This window comes from Periplaneta americana, chromosome 4 (genome assembly GCF_040183065.1).
Source record: "Periplaneta americana isolate PAMFEO1 chromosome 4, P.americana_PAMFEO1_priV1, whole genome shotgun sequence".
Lineage (NCBI taxonomy): Eukaryota > Metazoa > Arthropoda > Insecta > Blattodea > Blattidae > Periplaneta > Periplaneta americana.
Window position 1 is genome coordinate 52,311,651 of NC_091120.1, and position 24,999 is coordinate 52,336,649.

Sequence of the window (24,999 nt, forward strand, 5' to 3'; positions counted from 1 at the left end):
TGTCATACGAAAACATCATTTAATTTCACGGGCGTGGTTTTCGAACGGTTTCGAGACTGTCTTAATTCCAAGTCTGGCACGTCTCTTCACAATTCTCAGTAACATCACCTCAGTGATCGATAACAGGAATTTTAAATTTCACTTCGCCACAATCCTAAACGTTGAACCTTTCAAGTAACGTTCACATATCAGTTCTATTTCACTATGAAGACTGTCTTGTAACTATGATTATTGTTACGTTTCATAATGAAGACAATTTAATTTGCTTTTCGTGCATCTATTGAATTTCATTACAAAAGATTTCACCATCCGTGAATCTGAGACAATGACATCGTGTGACAATTGTTAAATGGTCTGTTAGCAGCGGCCAACACCAAGATTACGAAACCAGCAAGTAGAAAGGGAGAGTGGTTCTTACATCGCTGGAGGGGAAGTAATTACTTATAGCAGAGCCACAACTGGATTAGGCGGGAGAAAGTCAACATGTGGTTATTCTGTAGCTTGACACTTCTTCCCGTATCAGCATGAAAACAAAGGCATGTCAACAAAAACAAATAAATTATTGCTCAATGATGCTACATTCACAGTTGTTCGTTTTGTCATAATATTACGTAAAAAATGTACACACTTCCTCATACACTATACATTAATTCAAAACATATCAAGTTACAACTACACTGTGGTCAATTCGAAACTATTATTATAGCTTTCATTGTACGAAATTGTTGTGATACTGACCATATCGTTTTTGTGTTTAAAATAAAACACTGCAAATTTTCTAGTTCTTGTGACATTATATACGCACTTTTTTTTTATCCGATGACTGGCACCTGACTCACAATCAGCATCAACCAAGCGTCCCCATTTATAGTCCCGTCGCTCTAATTTCTGGCAGCTAATCACGTTGTAGGTCGGCTACATTTAAACGTGTGCGTCCTGTGATTCGCTGATGAAGCATTTCCTAAGGCTCGATAAATACTTAATATAATCGCCTGCCATTTTGGCTCTTTCGTTGGCGTTCGCAGAAAGGACACGAGGACGTTATTTGCCGCTCAATTATTTGCTGAATTACAGTGCGTTTGATTTATTATCATAGGAGTGACGACATGATATTTAACAGTGTGGCAAATAGATCCCTCGTCTGGTAGCTCGGCAACGAAAGAACAAAAATGGCGAACGATACTACCTACCTAGACTTTATAGAGCCTTGACTTCCTAAGACGTAAGCAAAGAGGAGGAATCACGCCGGGATTAACAGCGTCGCGACTATAGGAGTGACGCGCTGAAACTGAAATTCTTTTTGCCGTCTATTTAGCGTTGCTCTTGGTGCACCATGGGAAGCGAACTACATAGCACAACGTGACGATCATGATGACAATTAATGGAATAATTGTGAAGTGCCGGTAGGAGAAACGGAAATAACCCGCGAAAACTTACCAAGGAGTACCGTCTTTGTCAACCATAAATTTCATTTGTACTCGTCAGGATTTTAACGCGGGTCACCAATATGGGAAGTTGACGTTATAGCCGTATGAAATATTACCGCTTCTAAGAGAAATATTCTTAATTGAAAGTTGTTGTTACTTAGTCAACCTGTCCAAAGATGTGTCTCTAAAGGTAGAACTTTTACATCCCGCCATCCTCAGGCCGATTTGACCTGTAATGGGGTTGACTTTTCCTTTATAAACATACGTATTTACACACACAGAGTGGAAGGGAACTTATTTTTACTCTATATCGTCCTCCGTGGTTTCATGGTTCCGTGCTAGCTGTTATATCGTCGGTTTAAAGCAAACAAATTAAGTAACAAATATTACTTCTGAGAAAAAGACGTATATAATACACATAATGTATATATATATATATATATATATATATATATATATATATATATATATATATATATATATAACTTAGAATTGAAAAATTAAATACATATAAAGAAACACCAACTTACTAAAAATAATATTTTGAGGATTCAGTTTTGTTAAGATCTTTCAAAACGCCTTTTTCTTAGGCAGTATATTTTTGACTTAATGCGTTTTGCTTGTAAGCCGACGATATACAATGTTCGCGGGTTCAAACCCAGCCGAGGGAATTGATTCTGAAGGGCAATAAAATCATTACCGTGGATTCATCCGAAAAGAAAGTAAATCTACCGGTTCCGGGTCATAGATTTACGTAAAAGAACTCTTTCCTTGACAGAGGGGTTCGGGCAAAACTTTTCGGCAATTTCTCGCCCACGCTGGATTTCGATGGTCAAATAACCTCCTAAGTTGAAAGCGTCATTAAGTAAAATGGTGGTGGTGGTGGTGGTGGTGGTGGTGGTGGTGGTGGTGGTGGTGGTGGTGGTGGTGGTGGTGGTGGTGCTGCTGCTGCCACTACTAGGCTATATTACTTTCCAGCATACCAATGACAGATCTTGTTATTACGCAAAAAATATGGTAAGAAATATTTTTTCCCACACCAACCATTAACACATATAATTTTATTATATTTTCGTAAGAATAATGCGCTTAATATGGCAAAGCTGCAGAGTAATGACTTTAAGAACTTCACAACCACCTGCCAAGATATATTACTCCTCTTCTGAGATCAGTACTGCAATACGCGTGTAGAGGAATACAAACAAATTAGGCCCTCCTCCTGATGATTATACTATATTAATTGTGAATTTTATCAGAAACATAACTGCAGGAGTGAATTTAATTGAAATTGCTTAAGCAGCAAAACAAAACCTACGAAGTGCTTCAATATGAAGGCGACACAAGCTTCGGGATTTCGGAGGTTTACATTTCATTTCAATGGCTGGAGATTTACAAGTGTTTACATTTAAATGATTTCTGATGCAGGAAACATATTTTAAAGAATTGCATATTCAATCATAATACAAACAAAACACAGACACGACTTAAATACCGGGTAGCAAAGATAATTTGAAAATAAGACAGTTCATTTTACTTCAGTGGAAAACAATTCTATTGACTGGAGTCGACGGCATCTGGGAAGACGGTCGTCTGCTAATGTTTGCGCCGAGAGAGATAGAGAGAGCAAGGAAGCATACAACATTGCCACATCGTACTTAACGCACGCGTGCAGCATAAATAGCGCAGGAAAGAATTTAAATTCTCAAAAGACAATAATGAGTTTAGTCATTGACTACAGTAAGCATGACACCAAACAAACTCTGATTCCTTCACTAACAATTCTTTGCACCACGTGCTTCTGCAGCCAGCACCATGACAGCCGGCAGCAATCTGCTCGTCAACGTTTCTAAAATAATTATACATCTTAAACATTATTTTCCGCGCCTGCTTGTGCAGTACTTGTCTTTTCACAAAAAAAAAAAAAAAAAAAAAAAAAAAAAACACACACAACCTGCCTTTCCGCGCGCGTTAGTTTTACATACTCGATGTATTAAAACTCACCCGTGAACAAAGGAACTCGGAAAGCACTTGTTACTGACCAATTCCGATTGGTTCTACATTACAAGCCTGTGATGTTACGTGCCAGAAATGCTACGGCGCATATAGCAGCCGACCGCTTTCCCAGTTGCCGTCAACTCTAGGTACTTTCGAAGATAATTAAATGATTTCTAGGTTGAAGACCAAAAATCGTAAGCTTAAGCCAACACAATTAAATTAAATTAACAAAACTCTTAGTTGTAAATATCATGCAGATAGCAGTCACTTCTCGTGGTTGTATACTTCACGCACTACGCTACTTTAAGCCAATGTGATGACGTCGCTTCTTTGCTCTCGAGTTACTATGTGTGAGGAGTGAAATTTACAGTCCTATTGAATGCAATTAGTCTAAAACCGTACTTTTTATGGTGAAATTGTACCATACATGTCGACAACTGAATAATTACACAACATGCTACACTAAGTATAATAAATATTAAATTGGAATCCTTGAACATACAATAAAATAATAACGAAACAACGATATTTAAAGAAAACTGTCCACAAAGAAATAAAATGTTATTATTTATTTTTCCTATTATTATCTCGGTGGTGGCCCTGTGCCGTGCTGATCACACAAACAGAGAGGCCTGCAATGTGTGCATGTCTAGTGTTGGTCAAACGATATACTCTCCATTACAGCACATTGGATTGTAAATCTGTATGAAAGTAGGATGTAAAGGCATAATGGAGAAAGAAAAAAAGAAAAAAAGAAAAACATTATTATTATTATTATTATTATTATATTATTATTATTATTATTATATTATTATTATTATTATTATTATATTATTATTATATTATTATTATTATTATTATTATTATTATTATTATTATTATTATTATTATTATTATTGTATTCGAATTTCGTCCTGATCCTTTCTATTTGGCCTATGTACATTTAGTAGTTGTCCAAAATAGTGAAACTTAGACTCTCACTTTGAGAGAGGAACAGAGATTAGGGTGTTTGAGAATAAGATTCTTAGGAAAATATTTGGGGCTAAAAGGGATGAAGTTACAGGAGAATGGAGAAAGTTACACAACACAGAACTGCACGCATTGTATTCTTCACCTGACATAATTAGGAACATTAAATCCAGACGTTTGAGATGGGCAGGATATGTAGCACGTATGGGCGAATCCAGAAATGCATATAGAGTGTTAGTTGGGAGGCCGGAGGGAAAAAGACCTTTGGGGAGGCGGAGACGTAGATGGGAAGATAATATTAAAATGGATTTGAGGGAGGTGGGATATGATGGTAGAGACTTGATTAATCTTGCTCAGGATAGGGACCTCTGGCGGGCTTATGTGAGGACGGCAATGAACCTCCGGGTTCCTTAAAAGCCATAAGTAAGTAATTATTATTATTATTATTATTATTATTATTATTATTATTATTATTAATATTTATGCATGTAATGAGTGAATAACTCATAACATTATCTAATACTCAATGAACACATTAAAGTACTAGTACTTCTAAGACAAGATGCCCTTAACTCATGTTAGATTAATTCAATATGATTGCTTTGCAACCAGCCTGTACATATAAAGTATGGATTTTCAAATGATCAAATAACTCTATCGTGGATAGAAAACACTTTACAATACATGGAGTCTTGAATGGAAGTAAAAGAATCAGTGACTAATGTGTATTGAAAAGTAAGAAGGATAACAAAATTTTCCAAGAGCTTATACATTAGAAAAAACAATACTCGATATATTAACGCGGCATTTGTCTTAAAAAAAAAAAAGGAGGAAATCACGAAAAAAAATTCATTACAGTTAATTTCGCGAAATGAATTGAGAGACTTATCAAAAATGTTGTTGTTGTTGTTGTCTAATGCTGGGCTTTGGCAACGAAGCCATTAGCATTCTTGCTCTCCAATATTTCTCTGTGGTGGATCCATCAGGTAGAATTTCACGGGTTTGTAGATGATCTTTAGTCATTTCTTCTTCTTTGTTGCATAGAGGGCAATTTGGATTTGTGTAAATTCCTATTTTATTCAAGTGTCTGGCCAAATAATCGTGTTCTGCAGATTTACGTGGGATTTCTGGAATAATTTCTGTTTTTTTTTATTAAAATGCTCCATTTTTTATCTTTGGCTTTGGTACATAGTGCTTGGTTTTGCTTGATTTTATATTTATTTTTAATTAGTCTTTTGATGGATGTAAAAGGTAGGCTTGTATTTGTATTCTGAATTAAATTGGATCCTTTTTTGGCAAGAAAGTCATTAGTTTCATTTCCAGCAATTCCACAATGTGCAGATATCCATTCCAATTGAATTCTTTTCTGTAGTTTTTGAAGTTGTTGGATCATTTTGTGACATTCTTTAATTTGGATTGACATCATTTTATATTAATTTATTGCATATAATGCTGCTTTAGAATCAGAGAGAATGACAGCAAAAATAAAATCTGATGATATTAATCAAACTTTGTGTATAAAAAGTGAAACTCTAGGAATAACAGTAATCTAATTCTAAGACGTGCTTTGAATTCTGTGTGCCCAGGGCATGCAGGGTGGTGGGAGTGCAGGTTGCGTGTTGCTCATCTGTATTATGTGCCTGCAAGCAGCAGTGCTTCCACCACCATGGGCGGATCCTGTTCGCAACCCATGTGCAGTCCAGCCTGGTGGATGGCAGTTGCTCTTCTGGCCACTAGATGGCCAGTGCTACAGGATATTTCAGCAAGGACCGCCCTGTCCGGATACGATGGAACTAGGACCAGGAGTGAAAGGGGCTGCAGAATGTCGCTGCCCCCCTGGCACAGCCCAGTCCCCTCGTGATGCCTTGTGTCACACACTTTTCAAGCGTGGACCATGCCCCAGAGGACAGTACTTTGCTCCTGTGCCTGACAAGCCTGGAAAATCCAGTAACAGGTATTTCTTTTTCCTATTTGAAGGCGAAGATAACTACAGAAGCATTTAGACACGAATAGCCCATTTTACACCCCGTAGACTAGAAATTATCCCAGTAGACTGCAGTGACCCACAGTTTCACAATGCTGCTAGGTTTGACTTCCTGATTCTCCTTGGGAGACAATATGTGTTTTCCGAGGTATCAATGGCTGATGTGGTTTAAACCTGAGCAATCCAGCAGAATGTGAGGTGATTACACAACATCCATGTCTGCCGAATTAGCTCTGTGGTAGTGTGTCTGCCTCCAGACTAACTGGCCTGGGTTTGATCCCTGGCAGAGTCAGAAATTTTCATGTAAAATTTCTACCCAGGGAGTAGGAGAGATGGTGATGCACAACTTCTAATCACTAAATTGTGCACCAATATGCCTGGATTAAATCCCAAATCTCTCCGCAATGCATGTGGAGAGAAGGCATATGTCACTGTTGATAGTGATTTGTCCGTCAGATGTGGACATTAAGCCTGGCTGCCTCCTTGGTGCTATTCAACAGGCTATGTGTCGGCACCAGGTTTCCCCTTCTCCCTTCCTCATCTTCATCATAATCACTCATTCCATACACTACACTTATACATACCCTCACCCTAGTACACGACAAAACTCTCCACAGATACACATCATGTACAGCGTGGCCTGCTGAAGTGGTGCGCAACTAGAAAACAGGTCACAGTCCTGCCATATATCCGCAATATGCGGAACCCAAATCACGTAAAGTGAAGTGGGTAGGCGTTACATATATACATACACACATACATACATACATACATACATACATACATACATACATTGTAATGGAGCATGCTGATATACAAAAAAAATACATACATACATACATACATACATACATACATACATACATACATACATACATACATACATACATACATACATACCACATTTGCTACAGACTGCATTCTCTGTGAGGTCCAATATATGTAGAAGTTTATTTAGATAGCAGTGTCCCGTCAGAAGTCGGGTTATCCATCTTAGGTTTCTCCTTTCTAGAGCTAGAGCTATTTATTTTACAATTCATATTGGAAAATGTTGTCCTTACTTACTTACTGGCTTTTAAAGAACCCGGAGATTCATTGCCGCCCTTACATAAGCCTGCCATTGGTCCCTATCCTGAGCAAGATCAATCCAGTCTCTATCATCATATCCCACCTCTCTCAAATCCATTTTAATATTATCTTCCCATCTACGTCTCGGCCTCCTCAAAGGTCTTTTTCCCTCTGGCCTCCCAACTAACACTCTATATGCATTTCTGGATTCACCCATATGTGTTACATGCCCTGCCCATCTCAAACGTCTGGATTTAATGTTCCTAATTATGTCAGGTGAAGAATACAATGCGTGCAGTTCTGTGTTGTGTAACTTTCTCCATTCTCCTGTAACTTCATCCCTCTTAGCCCCAAATATTTTCCTAAGCACCTTATTCTCACACACCCTTAACCTATGTTCCTCTCTCAAAGTGAGAGTCCAAGTTTCACAACCATAAAGAATAACCGGTAATATAACTGTTTTATAAATTCTAACTTTGAGATTTTTCGACAGCAGACTGGATGATAAACAGATAAATCTTATAGATAATAAATAATATTAGGTGTATTCTAAACTTTCAGTAGCTATATCGTCTATCCTTCTACTGATTGTATTATTAGAAAGGGGTATTTTGAGAAGTTCATTACCAGCATCCTCCTCAATCATGATTTTGACCATATCTACAACAGCAAGCAAAATTAACTCCTCTGCAATTGTGTGACACTTCTTACTTTGGGCAATTCATTAGGCCATTTTATAAGAAGCCAGAAGAGCATTACTGTTAAATTGTAGAATACTTAGAAAACTTAAATCTTTGATGCAAGCAAAACTATTGGTTGCTGTCCCCTGTTTTGTGAATATATGTCTCTGTGGGGCCAATATCCGAATTGAAACTGCAGATTTATGTATTATTACAATAATACAAGCACCAAAATTTTTCAAATTAAATACTCGAGAGAGATAAAAGTACATCAACATTTAGGATCATTTAGAATTTGGGAAACATCAGAATGGTGTTTTAAAGCCCTTCTTTTAACGAAGTTAAACTCTATGAGTATATTAATTAGATTTTATTAAAAAATAAATACAATACTGTTGTGATTGAATTATATTTTTTTTTCATGAAACAAGTTTAATTCTGAAATCATGAAACATAAAATGCATGTCAAATCTAAGTGTTATTTTATTACATTTACTACCAGAATCACAAAACTTAAATTCCAAATTTGACAGTGGTGATAGTGTTCGGAGGAGATGGGGAACCTGTCGTGAGCCTGAACAATGCCTGGAACTTGACCACGCATTCTGGGCCCGAGACGAAAGCTGCTATCCACAACATGAGAGAGGACCTTGTCCAAAAGGGGAGCTGCTCACAGCCACAGGAAGTGGAGGAATTGGAGAATGCAGATGCAAATCTACAGGAGCACTGGGAAAATATTACTGGGCTGCAGGTGACAGCTGCCACGAGCATTTCACGAAAGGGCCATGTCTAGAAAAAGGAACATTATTCTTGCCAAATGGCCAGTGTGGTTGCACTAAAGATCTTCCACATTATGATGCAACCACAGGGCAATGTTATGAAATAGGTAAGTTGAAATGGTGGTTATGCAGTAATCTTACTTTCTCGTTAAGGTAAGTATACAGAAAGTTTTATGATGCTGCAAAAATAATCGATTCCGAGATTTCACCGGAATACACGTTTTCAGCAACTTTAATATCGAAAAAAATAATTCCTGTCATGTTATTTGTGTATCTGGCTGCCTGTACATACATACATACATACATACATACATACATACATACATACATACATACATACATACACACACACATACATCCGTATATAGCAATTTATTTAACCTTTCCATTAGATTTTGTTCACATTCAGACCTACGAGACAAATAATCAAAGTATTATGCAAATTAAATATAATCACTATTACCTGAAATGTAATAATTGACTTTATTTGGAAAATACACAAAATCGGTTCTAACAATAAAATAACAAAAACAAAACAAAAATTGGACTGGAATATGTTTCTTATATAAGATGAACTGAAAATGGAATAATATATGCCTCTAAGCATGACTATTATTGTTGTTGTTCTCCAATGGCTGAATTTGGGAGCTAAGCACGACCATTCCAGAGGAATTTTTTATTATCTATGCCTCTAACCAAAAACTTCTACAGACAAAAATTTTAAGAATTAAATTTGAAATATTTCTGAAAATTAAAAGTATGTTATAATTCTACATAATGCTAGTCAAGTTTTCAAAATTTTCATTACATTATGTCTAAAAAATAAATGCAAATAAAAAGTCCAAATTTCCTTCATCACCAAAATTTAATCAGGCAATTAATTGAAACACATTAACTTTACAGAGAAGGGACAGAAGCATGAATCTTTGATATGAGGCAAGGGAAAGAGTGTTACTTCCAGTTGTGATTAAAACATGGATCATACAAAAGTATTGTCCCAATCAACACGCATTCTTTGTCTTGATGTGGATATATTTTAATTGGCAAGACGTAATAATTCCATGTTCAACTGTGTCAAGATGCTAACTGTTAAAAACAATATGAATAAAAATTCCTATTGGTCAGGAAAGATGTAACAGATGTATGGTAGAAAAAATGGGAGCATATCAATTAAAAACTCATTGTTCCACAACCTTGTATAGCCTACTTGACAATACCCATTAACGTGTATATGAACTAAGTTGACAAATTGAAAATGCGTAGCAATTAGGCTGAGATCACTTGAGAAAAGCCAATGACTTAAGTTGTAAAGTACTCAGCATTGGAAATCAAATAGTAAAACTTCATTTATACGTTTTTATGGGGATCTGAAGAGAAAAACGCATAATTAAAAAGAACGTGCAACTGCAGTGACATTTAATATTATCTGAAATAGCACTTGAAGACTATATGGGGAGAATGAGTAAGGTGACCAACTCTCCCGTATTTTATGGGAACTCCCATATTTCAGTTAATATCTTTGGATTCTCTCGGCTCCCGTATTGGTCTCCTAATCCTTCCGTATTTTTCTTTATGAATCATGATCGCTAATTTTTAATGCAATCTAATAATAATAACCGTCCAATAATATCTAGATATGAACTGACATTAATATCGATAGTATAGTAGGTATTAATCAATACAATTCTGTTCTGGTGATCCTCTAATCTTTGTTATTACTGTATGCATAAATGCCGGAGGGAAAAAGATCTTTGGGGAGGCCGAGACGTAGATGGAAGGATAATATTAAAATGGATTTGAGGGAGGTGGGATATGATGATAGAGACTAGATTAATCTTGCACAGGATAGGGACCGATGGTGGGCTTATGTGAGGGCAGCAATGAACCTGCAGGTTCCTTAAAAACCATTTGTAAGTAAGTATGCACATATGATTGTAAGGATTTTTTAAAATGTTCTGCAGCATCTTGTTGACAAATAAATACGTTAAAATTGAAAAATATCGTATTTTTTAATATTATTGTACGCAATATTGACCTAAATCATATTTGTGTTATAGTTAAATTGATAGTTATACATTTATGTTAGAAATATAAATCATTCCATCAATGAATTCAGGCTTCACACCCCAAAAATTTGCGCTAAAATTTGTCATGACCAAGTTTCCCGTATTTTTATGACCAAAAGTTGGTCACCCTAAGAACAAGTCAAATCAATTTAGTAAAATTTTCACAAAATAAATTTATTTGAATTCATAATTTATATAGTACTCAAATTTATAACATAAAATCTTGAAAAATGTAAAATTACTTTTAGAAAATCTACAGTCAAAGCTGGCTGATATATTACACTTCAAACTCCAATCCAGAAAACTTTACAACATTGACTTACCTTGTTCTTCCCATGTCATCTTCATTTAATAACATATGATTATTAAAAAAAAAAAAGAGAGATATTTCGGATTCCTCACTCCTAAGGAATAAATCATGCCCTCAAACTGTGATAGCTCTGACATACACCAGTTACATCATGGTGTGTTACAAAATGTTTCACTGTTTCTAAAGCAATAACAGAATCAAAGAACATAAGTATGCTGGAGACAAGCATGGACAGCTTCGAATTTCCTTGACTTTCAAAGTGAGCCACATCTTAAATGACGTTTTGTATCCCCCAGAGTTTAAAATACGATCGACTAACTATAAAAAAACGTGTAAACGAAAAAGATATAACCGAAATAAATTAATGTAGAAAATATAGGAATTTTGCCGGCACTTCAGAAAAAAATGAACAAGTGTAAAAAAACATACGAGTGTGAAATGTATAAAAGGAGTTTTATTGTACCAATATTTTGCTTGTTCCATTTCTTGATGTAATAACTTTAATTTAAGTTGCTCAATAATAAATTACTGTACAGTAGAACCCCTATTATCCGCGGTAATGAAGGGGGTTGACTGAACGGTTAATCGAAAAATCGGATAATCCATACCATAAAATATTTTCGTAAATTAAGTGAATAACACTGGTTATTTTCTCTGTGGTCTTGTGTTTAATAAGCTAGGTAGTGAATCAGAAGTTCATTAATTTAAGTTCGGTTGTCAAAGACGTGTTTTTAAGAGGTAAAAGAAACTCCTTTTAATGGCTGTCAGCGGAAAGATAGGAATAGTAAAGGTCTCATGTTGTAGATTTACATACTATATACCCTTTATCCTTGATTTTTATTAAATCGCTCATAGCTGTAACATCAGTCTCGTATCGTGATGCGAGATGACTCACAATTTCTCTTTCCCCAACCACTTAATTATTTGGATTTTATTCGACACTTAGCACAACACGTTTTTTTTAAACTCATGGAAAACATTTTATATAGAAGTAATAGAGTACGGAAACTCGAACAGTAGACCAAAACTGTGTAGGCCTAGGTGTAAATGTTTGTAATAACACTCTACAAAAAAATACATATACTAATATAGCGTACAACAGTATCAAAACTTCATACGTTTCTGTAGCGAAAAAAAAAACGAGCAAGAGAAAGATAATTGGATAATCCGCCAATCGGTTAATAGGGTGGCGGATAAACGGGGTTCTACTGTATACCAATATTTTACTTGGTATAATACTGGGTAACTCTAAAAGGAGCTCAATAATGAAATTTATTATTTTCTTCAGGTGGTATAGGACCTTGTCCAGCTGGTCATCAGTTTACTCTACCTCCAAATAAAACAGAGCATTCAAATGCCACAAAAGCTACCTGTCAGTGCAAGGAAGGTCATGCCTTGTGGGCTGAGACTGGAGCATGTTACCGTTTATACACCCGGGGACCTTGCCCTGCAGGACAATTCCTACTCAACTCGACTAGTTGTGTGCCAATACCTTGCCGACAGGGACGACTGTATTTCCCTGAAGAGTCAACATGTTACAAAATTGGGACCAGAGGACCTTGCCCTCCTGGTCAAATTGTATTATTTGAAAATGCTGTACGGCCATCTGTAGATGGAGTCTCATACAGAGGAATGTGTGGGTGCTCAGGGCCGATTGAAGACTCAAAACAGAATCTGTGCCATAAGACATATGAAGAAAGTGAAGTTCTGGAGAAGCAGTGTGATTCAAAAGCAGGTATGGTGAAGTGGAATGAAACTTGTTACCCTCTCTATACAAAGGGACCATGTTCAACAGGTCAGTGGTTAGTGCCATTACGAGAAGGTAAACAGTGGTATGAACAAGTTCCACGGAAAAAGCAACTGAGGGCAACGTGTGAGTGTAGACCTGGATATAAGCCCACTAAGACAATAGTGAGAGGAGATATAAAAACAGGAAGTGCTATTTATATCGAACAGTGTCAGTCACCTTCTGTCATGATTGCTCGCTTTCTTAACCAGAATTATTATCCTCAGCACTGACAGCTGAAAATGGCTTGAAAACAAACAGCTAACTGCCTTTGAGAGATGTAATAGAAAATGATTCATGTTGCGGCATGTATGTTGAAAGATGTTGAAATAAATGTATGAAACATCTAGTGACCTTTCAAGTGGCTAACGAGAAAGACAGGCTATGGTACAAACTGGAGTCATGTGGTTATCATGGTCTAGTCATGACCATCTTGACAATCACCTAATATAAATACAAGTTCAAAGTTCTAAAAAACAAAGGAATTGCTATATTTAAACGCAAGTTTATACATAAACTTGTTCAATGTTCGCCATGTAGGCTGTCTTTCTTGTTAGCCACACCTTTCAATAACTACATATTATAACTTATATTCGAAATACACCTCCTCGTTAAATAGGGCTGACATATGTCCTGGAAAACCAGAAATATTTAGATTTTTTGCTCATAAAATACTGTCCAGGCTGAATGGTTAAAAAGGTTAAAAAGCAGTTTTATTTTAAACTGCTTACAAATAAGTACCGGTATACCAAATGTTATGATGGTGTACTGAAATTCCACTAAGAAGCAGCAACGCCATTTTGTAAGGATATTTCATTAAAAGTTCTTTAATTTAATAAAAACCATTAGATTCTATGTGGCTATACATTACTAATGACGTTACATTGCATCAATTTTTATTTCCCGTTTTCTTTCTACTTTACATTACCTTCACCTTACACCATTCACAATGCAAATGCCAGAAAAGAAGTTATTTTTTCTCATGAATACTCAGTGAATAGAATCTATCAGAAAAAATTCACAAATTCAGTATAACTTGAGACACATTGGTTGTTCCAAGTTCCAGAAAATGTTAAAGTATGGTTATCAATTTCTACACTTTTTACAGAAATCAGAAACATATTACTAGTACCATAAAAAAAGGAATAATTTATTTATATTGTGAGTGCATAATATAACTGAATAAATGTAGTAGTATGGTACAATATGCACTGTCACTGATTTCTAATATGCATCACAATTAAATTCATTCTATGTCCTGGTTTTCTTAATTTGAAATTATGGAAATTCTATTCTTAAATAGCCAGACAAGTTTCTCATAAACGCCACTCATACTGCATTGCCACTCTGCCCTATAGTAGTAAGCCATCTGCCTGTAAACCAACTTCCTCATGTACCTACTCGTATATCCAGCAGGTGCTCGAAATATTGACTATCTGCCTGTATGTACACTTCCTATTTTCAGAACAGGTTCCTCCTCAATCTGGTAAGTTCTTTAAATGAAAAGTTAAAAATTTACTCTCCAATATTTCCTTGAAGTCCATCTACAGAATTAGGATTTTTTTGAAGACTCCTCATTAGGTAAAAATAACGAGAATTAAAATCATGACTTACAGTGCAATCACTACAGATTTCATACATTACAGTTACTGAATGAATATTGATAGCATATACATCAGTATTATCCCGCATATAACACATCCAATTGTCTTCTACTTCGTAAATTCGACAGAGAAAAATTACGGTCAATAATAGATAATGTATCATTCAGAGTTCATCTATATGATGGCACAGTATACTCTAAGTGATTAACTTGTAGAAGGACTCCCTGTGGAATATTCTACGATATTTTTTACAAACAATCATTGCTGACAACTACACTGTATTCTTACAAATTCATTACATTACAAGAAACATGTATAGATTTTACTTTTTGTCGAATGTTGGATCTTTCAGTGGGAAATGTAATACTGGTATAATATAATTCCATAATTTGTATAAAAATACAAATAAAATCCGATGAAATTAAAAAAAGTCATGCGACTTAAAATGACACGTTACTGATGTGACATCATAACACAATGCAACAGCTGTTTTTGAATTAGATGCTGTTAATTATTCTTTCTCATGCTTAATTTTTCTTTAATTAAGCTATCTGTTGCAGAAGTTTAATATAGCTTCTATGCTTCCTCACAAGTTGAACACGAAGAAATCTTATGCATTTAAATGTCTACTGTGCCAGTGTGCAAAAGCACATCACTCTCATCACTGTGTTTAGGACACATTTTGCATATTACAAAAGCGCATTTACCATTTTAAAGCTTTCCAACAGAATAATCTCTGTAACAATCTCCACTAATTGTTTACCATAAGAGGGAAATAAATCTCATACCACATCAATAAATAAAATTAATTGCTCAAGAAGAGTCAGTACTGTACCAGTGCTGTTTACCTTGTGATCTTGGAAACTTGAATTTCGAGGAACAAGAAGCAATGATTCTCTTTTATGAAAGTAATTAACAAATGTATATAAATTTACATGTGATAGATTTATCAGATTGCTGCTTTCTAAATTCTTCATAAACTATTGCTTTATATTCCAACATGAGAAAAATTAATAATTACCATGCAGCTAACAATGCAATCAGAAAGTGGGCATAATCTGAATCATGATGACTATAACTGCCTGAACAGTATATAGTGTATTAAAACATCACATCCGTTTTCAGATGTATCTAAAAATTACAATTAAAACATGTTATTATTTTCTGCACTAAACATTTTGAATAAAGTCTGTACCTTGCTCCACTAGTTACAGATCATTAAATCTATTTAAAGAATAAAGAAAATATATATAGCGCATGTTCTCTGTTGTTCTTTCATTGCATCATTTTTGGGATCTTCCAAACAGTACTAACATCTGTCCAACATGTTGATGTTACAACTAATAAGATTGGAACGCCAATGGGAATATATTTCCTTAACTATAATTATCTTTGTAGGTACAGAGATTTCCGACATAACTGGCCAAAATAGTACACAGTATCATTTTAACCGAAAAGGTGTGCTCTTTCTAACAAGCACATGTGCACTGGAGTAACTTCATTAGAAAAATATATTTAAATGCTACGGTATTATTGTCTGGGGTCAGACATTAAGAAATGGAAGCAGAGAGATTTTTATTTCAAATTGAAAAAATTCGCCTTAGAAAAATTCAATGATCTTAATATGGTGTAAGGATATCCCTGCCTATAATGTGCACAAAGGCTCTTCAATTGGTAGCAAGATTTCGAAATAGTAGGCATTCAATGGAAGATTATTTACAAGAGGAGGTTCCAACCAATGAAAGTGTGAACAAATTCATGGGATCATTAACAGAGAGCATGAAATCACCAGTACTATAATTGTACAGAAATTAAATAATGCAAAACAATCAGTCTGTACAATTTTGTTGGAAAGTTTAGAGAAAGGAGCTATTTATTAGCTATTGTAGCATGTTCTTAAGACACCTGAAAACGAAGAGTATCACTATAGATCTCGAACATCTGACAGCCTGCAGGACTTGAAACTGCCCAACCTAACTCATCTACAAATATTTTTCACTTTAGTTCTACTATGTAATTACACGTTTAAATTAATATACCTTTTTTATTATGATTACATGCTCTCATCTCCAGTTCTCACATCAGCCAGGTCAGTTTAAGCATTAGAAATGAGTAGTATTTCTTTTCCCCCTCGTTTTCACCAGAAAACGAACGTAGGTCTATTTTCGAAACGTAGTTTCTATCTAACATGTTCACTAGCAAAGGAAAAAGTACAATCTAAACCTCTTGTCTACCAAAATTTCTGTACATTTTTTTTAGAAATTTCCGAGCTTACATTTTTTTTAAGACTACGCACCTATACCCAGACTTATTATTGCTAGAATTTCAAACACAATAAACAAATCAACAGATGAAAGCTTATGATTCCTAGAATTTCAAACACAATAAACAAACCAACAGATGCAAGCTGAAAGCTTATTTTAAAATAAATATGAATCCTACCTTAATTTCTTCCTGGCTTCAGTTAAAGATTCTTCCATTCTCAGCAATCGGTCTTCTTTTGACTTCAATTCTTGTTCAAGCATTGCTACTCTCTCAGTTTTATTATCGACGCTTATCTGAAAGTGAAGAATTCAGATACATTACATATTATATTTTTACACGTGATTTGAACTAATGCTGAGGTATTGGCAATAAAGCCACTAACTCTCTTGCTCTCCAATACGAGGGTTGTACTGAAAGTCATGAACAATCCATTGCTATAATTCCAATTCCAACAATATAACAAAAACGACTGCATGATCGTAATCTACAGACTTTACACTATGTATTGACATATTGTGATGTCATTCTATCACATGACCACAAGCAATGTTTGCAAAATAGCCGACAATGATGTTTTGTTTCGACAGTGTGCTGTCATTCAATTCCTTGCTAACGAGGAAAAATCCGCTGCTGAAATTCACCTCAGACTTTAGTGTGCATACACAGATGTGTGCATGGGCGCCAGCAGTGTTAGGAGATGGATGAAATATTTCAAAGCTGGGAACACGAGCATCTAAAATGAGCCTCGTAGCGATAACCCCCAAACTACCTCCATGGGATGCAATAAGGAAAGAGTTGATGAATTCTGGGATGCATTCTGGTTGAATTTCTTGAACCTGCACAGGCCTGCTGTCCGCTATTCAGACACTTTTGAAGCTCCGTCATCCATTGTGCAAAAAACGCTTTGGAAAAAAGATAAGATCATCCTGCAGCACCGAAGCACTGCTTTCCGGATGTCCTCCAGCATCTTGTAGCATTGGCTTCGCAGCTTTTCCTTTACAGAACGGAGAAGATGGTAGTGGAGGGTGTCAAGTTGGGAATGTAGGGAGAGTGGGGAAGATGATCATGATTTTCTCCACAGTGAGAAGCTATATTACTTATTTTTATAAACTTACCAGAAGCCCATCTTTCTCTTGATCCACTTGTGCCAGATTGCCTCTAACAACAGACACCTCATTTTTAAGAAGCGCCACCTCTTGATCAAGTCTGGCTCTATCTTTCTCCAACTGTCTGACACGTTCTCGACAATTTGTAAGTTCCATTTCAGACTGCACAAGTTGTCCTTGAGAATCTGCGAGTGCTCTGTCTGTCTGCTCATGAAGGACTCTTTAAATAATGAAAAGAAAACTGATATAACATTTACAACTTTTTCATATATATATATATGATAAAAGTAAAAGACAGGACAATATTCTAAATTGTAAAACTGTCAATAAAACAATCAATTTTCATAAAACTATTCAATAAGATTTACAATTAAAAGAAATTCATAGGTTGTCAAACAAACGAAAGTAATATAACCTTTTGGGTTTAAATATTGACATACGTGAATCAAAATAAAGTAAAAATCACGCCATATTTGTAATTCTTTAATTTCTATTGATTTTAAACAATGAAGCTAACAAACAGAATAGTAAGTTCATTCAAACCTCACTTCAAACTTTAGTAATATAATATTAGAGCTGGAGAAAAAAAAAACACTGTGTTTGGCAAATAATGGGGTTTTTCATTTGTAATCTTTTGCTTCATGACTGTGGAACCCTTAAATAACTGCACATACTCCCTGGATGGTGTAAAATGATCAACACTTATGCTCATATGAATTATGGAATATATCTCCCCCACAACAAATGTAACAGCATCATATAAGAAAGCCAAACGACAAATTATGTTAACAAATGGAGTAATACAGTAAGGCCAAAAGTAACAAAGGAATATTTTGAGCAGATAAGAAATCTGAAAGACCCCAGTGTTTGCACGCAAGGAGTGACAAGCAGAAAAGATATGATTCTGCTTTATTTGTGCTAGCACAGATTCAGTTTAATAATAATTGGTTCGACAAAGCTTTCTGGACAGACGAAGCAAAACTTCTTTTTTGATGATGGAGTTGGTTATTTAACGACGCTGTATCAACTACTAGGTTATTTAGCGTCAATGAGATTGATGATAGCGAGATATTTGGCGAGATGGTGCCGAGGATTCGCCATAGATTACCTTGCATTCACATTACGGTTGGGGAAAACCTCGGAAAAAACCCAACCAGGTAATCAGCCCAAGCGGGGATCGAACCCGCGCCTGCATGCAACTTCAGACTGGCAGACAAGTGCCTTAACCGACTGAGCCACACTGGTGGCTTTGATGATGGAGTTAACACATGTAATAAACTGCAGAATTTGGTTTGAAAATGACACCCAGATTTTAATTTTATTCAACAAGGTCACTGTATGATGTGGGTTCACTTCGTAATTCATCACTGGTTCATATTTCGTCAGAGAAGACAACAGTAAAATAATAGACAGAGACCATCACAGTAAACAGAGAGCACTACTTTTTGTCACCCTTAAACTGACGAATCACGACCTAAAAAAGATAATCTTCATACAAGACGTTGCCTTGCAGCTATATCCCTGCAAAACAATTATATAGATTGTCATCAATAGGCACTATGGCCTCCACGATCTCCATATCCTAATCTGGCCATCTTTTGGTTAAAGAACGTATATATATTTTTTGTGGCACATCCAACAACCCTACAGCAACTGAAAGATGCAATCTCGCAAGAAATTAGGAATATTCCAAGACACCGTCTGCAAAATGCTGTGCATGGTGTCGCAGAAAAAAAAAAAGTGTTTGTTGAATAAGGAAACAGCAGGCTTACCAATGTTTTCTAAAAACCAAACCCCACTGTTTGCCCAACACAATGATTATTTTTCTAACTCAAATATTATATATTTATAATCACTTTAAAGTGTGAAGTGGCTTTTGAATAGCATTATATTATAAATTAAAAACGAAATTATAAACAACTGAATAAAAGAACCAATTACTGTATCATCAAATTGCTCTCAAGTTCTTTGGAAAGAAACGTAAAATAAGAAAAAAATATAAATGAAAATGTTTTAAGCTCATAGATTGCCATACATTCAGATGAGTTGTTATTTTTTTGTTGAAATATAGTCTAAGTAACTCACTTCAATGTGGAATGGAATAAAAAGAGCACATGATACTGGAATTCCTGTTTGATTACAATTGCTGGTTAACTTATTCAAATACATATCTTTTCCACACTTACTTGACTTGGTTGTACAATGCACGTTGTTCAGTTAGCTCAGACTGTGCAGTAAAAAGCTGATTCTGTAACGATTCCATTTGACTTTCCATATTTGAAATTGTTGCTTTCCGAGATCCTTGCGAAGATAATAATTCTCGTCTCTCAGCTTCTAACTTCCGCACTCTCTCTTCACTTTCTATAATCGTCTTTTCAAGGCGGGCATGCTCTGCTACTTGGGTTTCTGTAGCAATCTGTAATACAAGAGAAACAAATGTGAACGTGAAAGTTTTGGGTTTAATTGAAAAGTGAAAGAAAAAATGGTGTATTAATACTGATGATATCGTCATCAACATCATCATTAAAGAACAATAACGATGACAACAAGAACATACGAGTAAATTCCTCAGGAAGATGTTACAGCTTCGGATTTACGAGGTATTATACCAACACTAAAAATATTGAAACAAAAGAGATATAATCACATTATGTAAAATTATTGAAGCTGCAGGGTATTAATATATTTCTATATGTTTTAATACTTCAGTATCCAGGTTAATGTTAAAAATATAATTTAATTTTCTCATATCTGTAGAAAGTAATACGACAAATATAACAATTAAATTTGTACAAAGAATGCAGAATCAGCACTATAACAAACTACCACTCACATTAATTGCAAGGTAAAGAATTAACAATGATACTTGCTAACATATTAACTTTTAACAAATGATACCTTAATACCTTAAGACGTTCACGAAGAGCATCTCGTTCCTCTTCCAAACGTTCTATATCACCTTTTGCAAGATCCCGCTCTCGTTCCAATCGCTTTATTACTGTCTGAAATACAAACAGAAATAGCAAATTAATTGCAACTCGTAATGAGACTTGTAAAATTTAACAAACTTACGTCTTTCTCAACAAATGAAGTGATCATAATGATTTTTTAGCATAAAAAGGAAGAAAATTATTACAAATCTTCTTGAACTTTGTTGTACTATGTCCATCTGTATCACTAATTTCGATGAAAAAATTAATGTAAAATGATTCAAGATAATTTTACAATGCCCTTCAATGCAATTACTTAATATTTTTGTTCTTTTTTTATCTAATGGCAAGTACTTGACTTTGCAAAGTACATAGTACAGCATAATGATGATGATGAGGATGATTATGATGATGATTGAAGCAAATGTGGAATGCTAGTAGGAGGAACGGGAGTACTCATTGAAAACCTGCCACCAAGCACCTTCTTTGTCCATCACAAATTTCACTTGGATCTGCTGGGATTCGAAGCTAGGTTACCTTGCACAGAAAACTGACGCTCTAACTGTCTGGCTAACGGTACGCCACAACGAATATTAAATCTCTTAAAATATGTTTGCATTAAAATTTTTACTGTTGTTGTCCCCAGCCAACACCACCATCATTGTCAACAGAAGGAGTTTCAGAGTCACTTAATCCTGTACCATAAAATTCAAATGTTCCTGTTCCCTCATCGCCTTTGGGTCTTAAATAGTCTCATATCAACATTCTATTGACATATTATGCCAAAACAATTGTACTGGTATTTCTTTGCAACTTCCATTATATGTCCAATTTTTAATTTTTACCATATGTTGGTGCTCTTTCATCATCATATGAAATGCATTGGAGCAGCTTTACACAACCGTTTAGTGAAGCAATTAAAAAAATTAAGAATTTACAATAATCCAAACTGTCCTCTATGTGATTAAGAAGAAGAAGAAATGACTGAAGACCATCTTCAAACCTGTAATGCTCTACATGCTGGATCCATAATAGAAAAATACTGAAAAGCATGAGCACTAATGGCTTCATTGCCAAGGGCTGAGCATTAGACAACAAAAACTACATATTTTTCTTACATAAGTGAAAGTAGACACTTATTCATTTCAATTCTGACTCTCAACAGAATTATTTAAAACATATTCAGTGCTTTTTCTATTTTGAAGGCAATGACTAGGTATGGTAAAACGTACATAAATCCATTAAAATGTTTACAAAAAAATAAATAAACACTGTAATGAAAATTAGAATAGAAAGCCAATACCTCTGAAACAGAACATTGAACACAATACTGGCAAACAACTAAAAATTGAGCATAATTATAATCGTTATTGGTTTTGATCAGAATATTATAATCTGGGACAGCTGAAGAAGATACACTGCAGTGTGATAAAACAAAAATGAAAGATAATATACACAGTTTTAGTTCCCATTTTATTTTATTTATTTTATTATTATTATTATTATTATTGTTATTATTATTATTATTATTATTATTATTATTATTTTCTATATTTCTCTTATATTAATATTGTATTATATAATTTCTGTAACTGTAATTTTAATTTTAGTTCCTATTTTATTTTAATTTATATTCTCTTATAGGCCTATTAATATTATATCTGAACTGATACCGAACACAAGCGCTGCTCATTCGGTCTCAAATTTTGTTAAAACCACTGTATCTTTTTTTTATATATTGATTGTATTATTTTATTTCTATTTCTCTTATTTGTAATTATATTCTTTATTCTGTATATTTAAATTTAAATAAATAAATAGATTTCAGGTACCAACATATATCAATAAGGATAGAAAGTTTGAAATTTATTAACTACAACAAAGAAGTACACAGAATATTGACGTTCCTCAATAAAATTGCTCCTTAAACATTCATTCTAAGCAGGTTGTCAGATGATGGAAGACAAATAATCATCATCATCATCATCATCATCATCATCATCATCATCCTATCATGTTAAAATTCTTACTTCTACAAGAAATTTTCCACCTAATCTCTTCATGGGGCATCCCAATGATCTTCTCTTCTCCCAATTGGTCGATAGTTCAAAACTGCCATAGGAAAACTGGATCTGGACATTTTGTTCACGTGCTGATGTCAGTTATTTTGATAATGATGAAAAGCAAGAGGAGGAGGAGGAGAGGAGAAGAGAAGGAGGAGGAGGAGGAGGAGGAGGAGGAGAAGCAGAAGAAGAAGAAGAAGAATAAGAAGAAGAAGAAGAAGAAGAAGAAGAAAGGGACAGCACTAAGACTTATGTATTCATGACATCTCTTCCGCTTCTCAGATCAATTTACACTGCATTTAGTTAGCAACACTAAATATACATACAGATAAAAAATAATTCAATATTTATGGAGGTGAACTTGAATTAAATATGAAAGATCAATTATTTCTGCTTCCACAGCAAAGAGAAATTCTTTTATTTACCTTCAGAGACATTCCAGAAGCCTGGTCCAACGCACACGGAGATGTCATTGTCGAATGTGTGTCTTTCTTTGGCACAAAATCAATGCGAGACTTCAAAAGATCTGTCTCCTTGGTTAACTCACGATTCACTTGCTGCAGTTCCAACAGTTTCTGTTCCTTTTCATTCAGTTTCCGTCGTAGTTCATTACACTAACAAGATACAATACAACTCAAGTCATTAACAGCCAATTATAAATTCAGCAGACATCTTCACGAACATATATCTTCAAACAATATTTAATGCTTTACAAACCAACGTCATAAAATTAGCAATAAATACACAAGAATAATAAAATAAACATACATAAATTACTGAATAGATTTTCAACTTCAAATATCAAATAATAAGACCACAATGGTCACCATTCAAGTTAATACAGTGGTTATTTATCAATACTGCTCGGTTTGAAGTCTTTAATTTTTTAGAGGATTTTTAAACATATCTTTAAACATAAAAATATACAGCAAGAAAACCTCCTGTCTGACAAATGAAGGATACACGGGAAAAACGATCAAGGTCCATCAAAAATCGAAATTGAGTTAATAATGCTATCTTATAGTGGAAAGGAAGTACTATCATGTGGTCTAGCTAGTAATAAGAAATCATCGTTCTTGACATTCCACTACGTCAATTTCTATTAAATACACACATAACAAAGTATTAAGTGCTTAAACTTTAAAATTCGTTTTCTCGAAACTTTCTAAAATGGACCTTGATCGTTATTCCCGTGTACCCTTCAAATAGTACTGCTTATACGTAATATCATAACATAATAGGTAATAGTGATAGTTTGGAATGAGCAAAGCTGTGCACTGAGTAACATAAGGACAATTACAATCATTACAGTTCGACATTGATCTTAAAATGTAACTAGCAATCTAGTATTAATATAAATTTTACATTATGCAAATAAATATAAATATTATCCTCCCTTCATTTTTTGTTACTATGGGTATTATAGCATTCCATAGAAGCTAAACCAAACAACTAGTTTTAGCTAAAATTGTCTCAAAAACTCACTCCTATCATGTTAAGAACCTAAGTACAGCCTCTGCATGTCTCAGTAAACAAGAAAATTTAATAGCCCACTCCCCAAGAATAAGGGTCTAACTCTGTTGTGAAAATATGTACCTTAAACTCTTATTCTGGGAACGATATTCAATTATTTTTTTAATTAGATATTCTGTTACACATGATGCATATTAATTGCATCTCCTTTCAATCCACCATAAAACGCATACATGATTCCATTAGAATTCATATTTCTACCAGCCATAATCTTCGATTATTATTATTCTGTCTTCACAGTAATAAATTTGGCACACTTGAGAAATTAAATCCAACAAGCCAAGGTCCGAAATATCTTAGTGACTACATATTGAGGCACTGGGAACCAAGCAACTTGCCTATCTGATTACAATGTACGACTTTTTGCAAGTCAATATCATCCATATATCAATGTGAATCTTAATGAGGAAATTACTTACTTACTTACTTACTGG

At 34.7% G+C, this 24,999-nt stretch overlaps 2 protein-coding genes across 3 annotated transcripts in view; one reads left to right on the forward strand and one right to left on the reverse strand.

Annotated features, from left to right (window-relative positions):
- LOC138697798 (uncharacterized) overlaps positions 1 to 13,417 on the forward strand; it is a 36,659-nt gene extending 23,242 nt beyond the window's left edge. For both annotated transcript variants that reach the window (XM_069823311.1, XM_069823310.1), the window contains exons 2-4: positions 5,978 to 6,345; positions 8,657 to 9,009; positions 12,567 to 13,417. In XM_069823311.1, the coding sequence (XP_069679412.1) occupies positions 5,981 to 6,345; positions 8,657 to 9,009; positions 12,567 to 13,297 (1,449 nt within the window). In that variant the 5' untranslated portion in view covers positions 5,978 to 5,980 and the 3' untranslated portion in view covers positions 13,298 to 13,417. The remainder of the gene's footprint in view (positions 1 to 5,977; positions 6,346 to 8,656; positions 9,010 to 12,566) is intronic.
- The window catches only part of LOC138697796 (centrosomal protein of 135 kDa-like), a 123,569-nt gene that overhangs the window by 78,888 nt on the left and 19,682 nt on the right, over positions 1 to 24,999 (reverse strand). Inside the window, exons 11-15 of the mRNA XM_069823308.1 lie at positions 23,458 to 23,646; positions 20,946 to 21,041; positions 20,226 to 20,455; positions 18,049 to 18,259; positions 17,111 to 17,226 (exon numbers count right to left, since the gene is read on the reverse strand). Of these exons, the coding sequence (XP_069679409.1) occupies positions 17,111 to 17,226; positions 18,049 to 18,259; positions 20,226 to 20,455; positions 20,946 to 21,041; positions 23,458 to 23,646 (842 nt within the window). The remainder of the gene's footprint in view (positions 1 to 17,110; positions 17,227 to 18,048; positions 18,260 to 20,225; positions 20,456 to 20,945; positions 21,042 to 23,457; positions 23,647 to 24,999) is intronic.